This window comes from Galeopterus variegatus, unplaced genomic scaffold (assembly GCF_000696425.1).
Source record: "Galeopterus variegatus unplaced genomic scaffold, G_variegatus-3.0.2 Scaffold2966, whole genome shotgun sequence".
NCBI lineage: Eukaryota > Metazoa > Chordata > Mammalia > Dermoptera > Cynocephalidae > Galeopterus > Galeopterus variegatus.
This window is the reverse complement of record NW_007729077.1, coordinates 241,976-244,765: the sequence shown is the minus strand read 5'-3', so window position 1 is coordinate 244,765 and position 2,790 is coordinate 241,976. Positions and strand designations below refer to the sequence as shown.

The 2,790-nt window shown below is 47.1% G+C and overlaps 1 protein-coding gene across 1 annotated transcript in view; it reads left to right on the top strand.

The window, feature by feature from the left end:
* Window positions 1-2,790, top strand: part of TMEM163 (transmembrane protein 163) — a 60,925-nt gene that overhangs the window by 6,640 nt on the left and 51,495 nt on the right. The window contains exon 2 of the mRNA XM_008583566.1: window positions 2,418-2,514. Coding sequence (XP_008581788.1) covers window positions 2,418-2,514 — 97 coding nt within the window. The remainder of the gene's footprint in view (window positions 1-2,417; window positions 2,515-2,790) is intronic.

Genomic DNA, 2,790 nt, shown 5'->3' with positions numbered 1-2,790 from the left:
GTTCCCTGTCGGAAAAAGAACAGACATTTGTCCCTTTCTTCTCCCAGAGGAGTATGGAGATAGAGGCTCTCTTGTAGTGACAAATCACCTGTAGAAAGTCTAGCTTACAAGTGGTGGCTGCCCTGCTCATTTTTGAGCAAGAGAAAGCTGGTCAGTAAACAACTGTACTGTACCGTGGGACCCCATTCATTCCTCACCAGCTGGGATGACCGTTCCCTCTCTGCCTCTGTCCCAGGGAGTCTTGTGATTTTACCCCGGCCTGGAAGCTCCAGTGAGGGACAGGACCTCATCCAGGTCTAGGCCACGCCTCTGGGCCCTGTGCACGTTAGAATTGCCTGGGAAGCTTTCAACTGAATGCAGAGGCTTGGGTTCACCCCTGGAGATTCTGATGAAATTGAACTGGACTGTTTCCCTGGTTCCCAGGCAGCTTTAACAACAAAGGCGATAAATCCCCAGGTGAGTGCAGTGTGCCCTCAGGGCTGGCAAGCTCTGAGTTGGTTGGTGGTTGAATTTACCTGAAAAGGTGAATTAAAGATAGAGACTCTGCAAATCACTCAAGAGTTTTGTGAATGGAGAAAGGGAACTCTCCTGGCCCATTTGCTCGCAGGTAGAAATGCTTACTTCTAGTGCTGAGCACACTTGGCCCATAGCCGACCCGTCTTCCAGATGGGCACAGCCAGTTCTAAGGAGCCATTGCTTTGGGAACATGGATCCCCAAGCCCTGGGATCCCTGTTTTTGGTCCAGTATCTAGTCACTAAAGGGCCGTCTGGTGGGTGTACCCTGCTCCTCCATGATCCCCTTCCAGCTGTGGCCCCTTCTGTCCCTGAGCCCCGTTAGGATGGTGGTTCTCAGCCCCAGGCACACCGTCTCACATTAGCTTCATCAGGTGGTACTCGTTGTCTGGGTTAGCCTTCCTCCCCCATGAGTGTATGCCCCCCACCGCCGGGGCACATCACGAGGGTTTGTGGTACCCACAGAGGGTCATCCATTGGCTCAGGTCTGTGCCAAGATCTCTAACTCATTCGTTCCTTTCCCGTCCATCTCTCTCTTCTTTTTTGTGTCTTGCTACAGCCTGCAGCACTTCCTTCCTTAGTCAGTGTTTTTGAAAGAATATAGCCTATAACAAGAGTGTGGATTAGAGGCCTACCGAGTGATCTCCAAGCAGACTTGTTTACCTGCCTTCTTTTTTTTTTTCTACCAGCCTTGTTCACCTCTCATTTTTCTTGACGTGTAAATGTGAGGGCTCGTGTCTCCCCAGGCTTATTAGGGTGATGGGTAGGTGTCACTTAAAAGTTAGGCAAGCAATTTGGGGCCATTCTGTTAGTCCAGAGAAGGGACTCTAAGATGGATAATGAAAACTTGTTATTTGATAGCTGGGGAAAGAGGGCCAAGTAGGCTGCCAAATGATGGAGACATCAGGCTGGGACAGGAATGATCCAGGGCTAACTGTAGTCATTCTTGTATTTTTTCTCTTTTCTTTCTCCATTTTCATTTGGTATTTTAACTCTTGTGTTAATATCATCATTTCCTCATGTTGACCTCCATTTTCCTTCTTCCTTTCTCCTGAGATGAGATTTGATGTACCTGGGTTGTCAGAGACTTCTCCTATGTCCCGAGTCCCATAGACTTCCTTGCCAGCCACCCCCCCCACCTCCCCAGCCCTGTGTCCTCTGGCTTCACCCTTAGCTGATCCCTGACTCGCTCCTGCCTGCTCCTGTGCTGGGCATCTCAGTTGACCTCATCCTTTGTTCTCTCATTTCTTTTTTTAGAATCTCTCCATCTTACCATAAACACTGTCCTTTGTCATTACCAAATCATTCCTCCTTTTTATCTTTGGGAAAATCCAAACGTGTCATATCCTACTGGAAAGAGACATCCAGGGTAGACTTTTCCTTTGTTTAAGCTAACATTAGTGGGTTACTTTTTTATGATTTGTGCATCATCTTATTTCGTCTTTAGGTAGGAAATATTCCCATTTGAAAGGTGAGGAAATAGAGGCGAAGGGAGGTTCAGTTCCTTAACCAAGATCATGCAACAAGTTAAATGGTAGAGCTGGGGATGTCTCATGCCAGAGCCTGCACTCTTTGCTGTTAAACTCTGCACCTTCCACCTCAAGGAGGAATGAAACATGGTGTTTGCGAGACAAGGGAGATGAATTTCATGGCCTTGAGGACCCTTCCATGCCAGCATTTGGGATGCTGTGAGGTTATATAGGATGGTGAGCTTCTTTCTCATGAGGTTGACTTTGGTGATAAAACCCTGAATTTTATAACCACTGTGGTGTTTACCCTGAGGATGTGGCAAATTAGAGTTAAATCTAATTCCCAGGTTGTGTCCTTGTCACAGTCAATTGTGCCAACTCTTCAGCAGTGTGGAGTTCTCCCAGTTAAGATTCTCATTGTTTTGTTTTTTGCAGAGCCTGTGTCATCCTGGGGGTGATATTCCTTCTGTCATCCATATGTATAGTGGTCAAAGCCATCCATGACCTCTCAACAAGGCTGCTCCCAGAAGTGGTAAGGCCCTTCTTCCTTACAGATCTTTACTAGCAGTACCAGCATCCTGCACTGCCTCTCACCACAGCTTTACTGGGGGGCATTGGGCAAGCTGAGAGAGAAAATATGGCATTTTGGGGGTCTAGAAGATCTCATTGCAGGAACACAACTGATGTGGCAGAGAGAAGCACTGGGCAGGATGAAGAGACTCCAGATAGTTGAGCTGATGGTACTTGGTTCTGTGTCTGTCTCGTTAGGTCTTTTGACCATTTTTATTTATTTATTTATTTATTTATT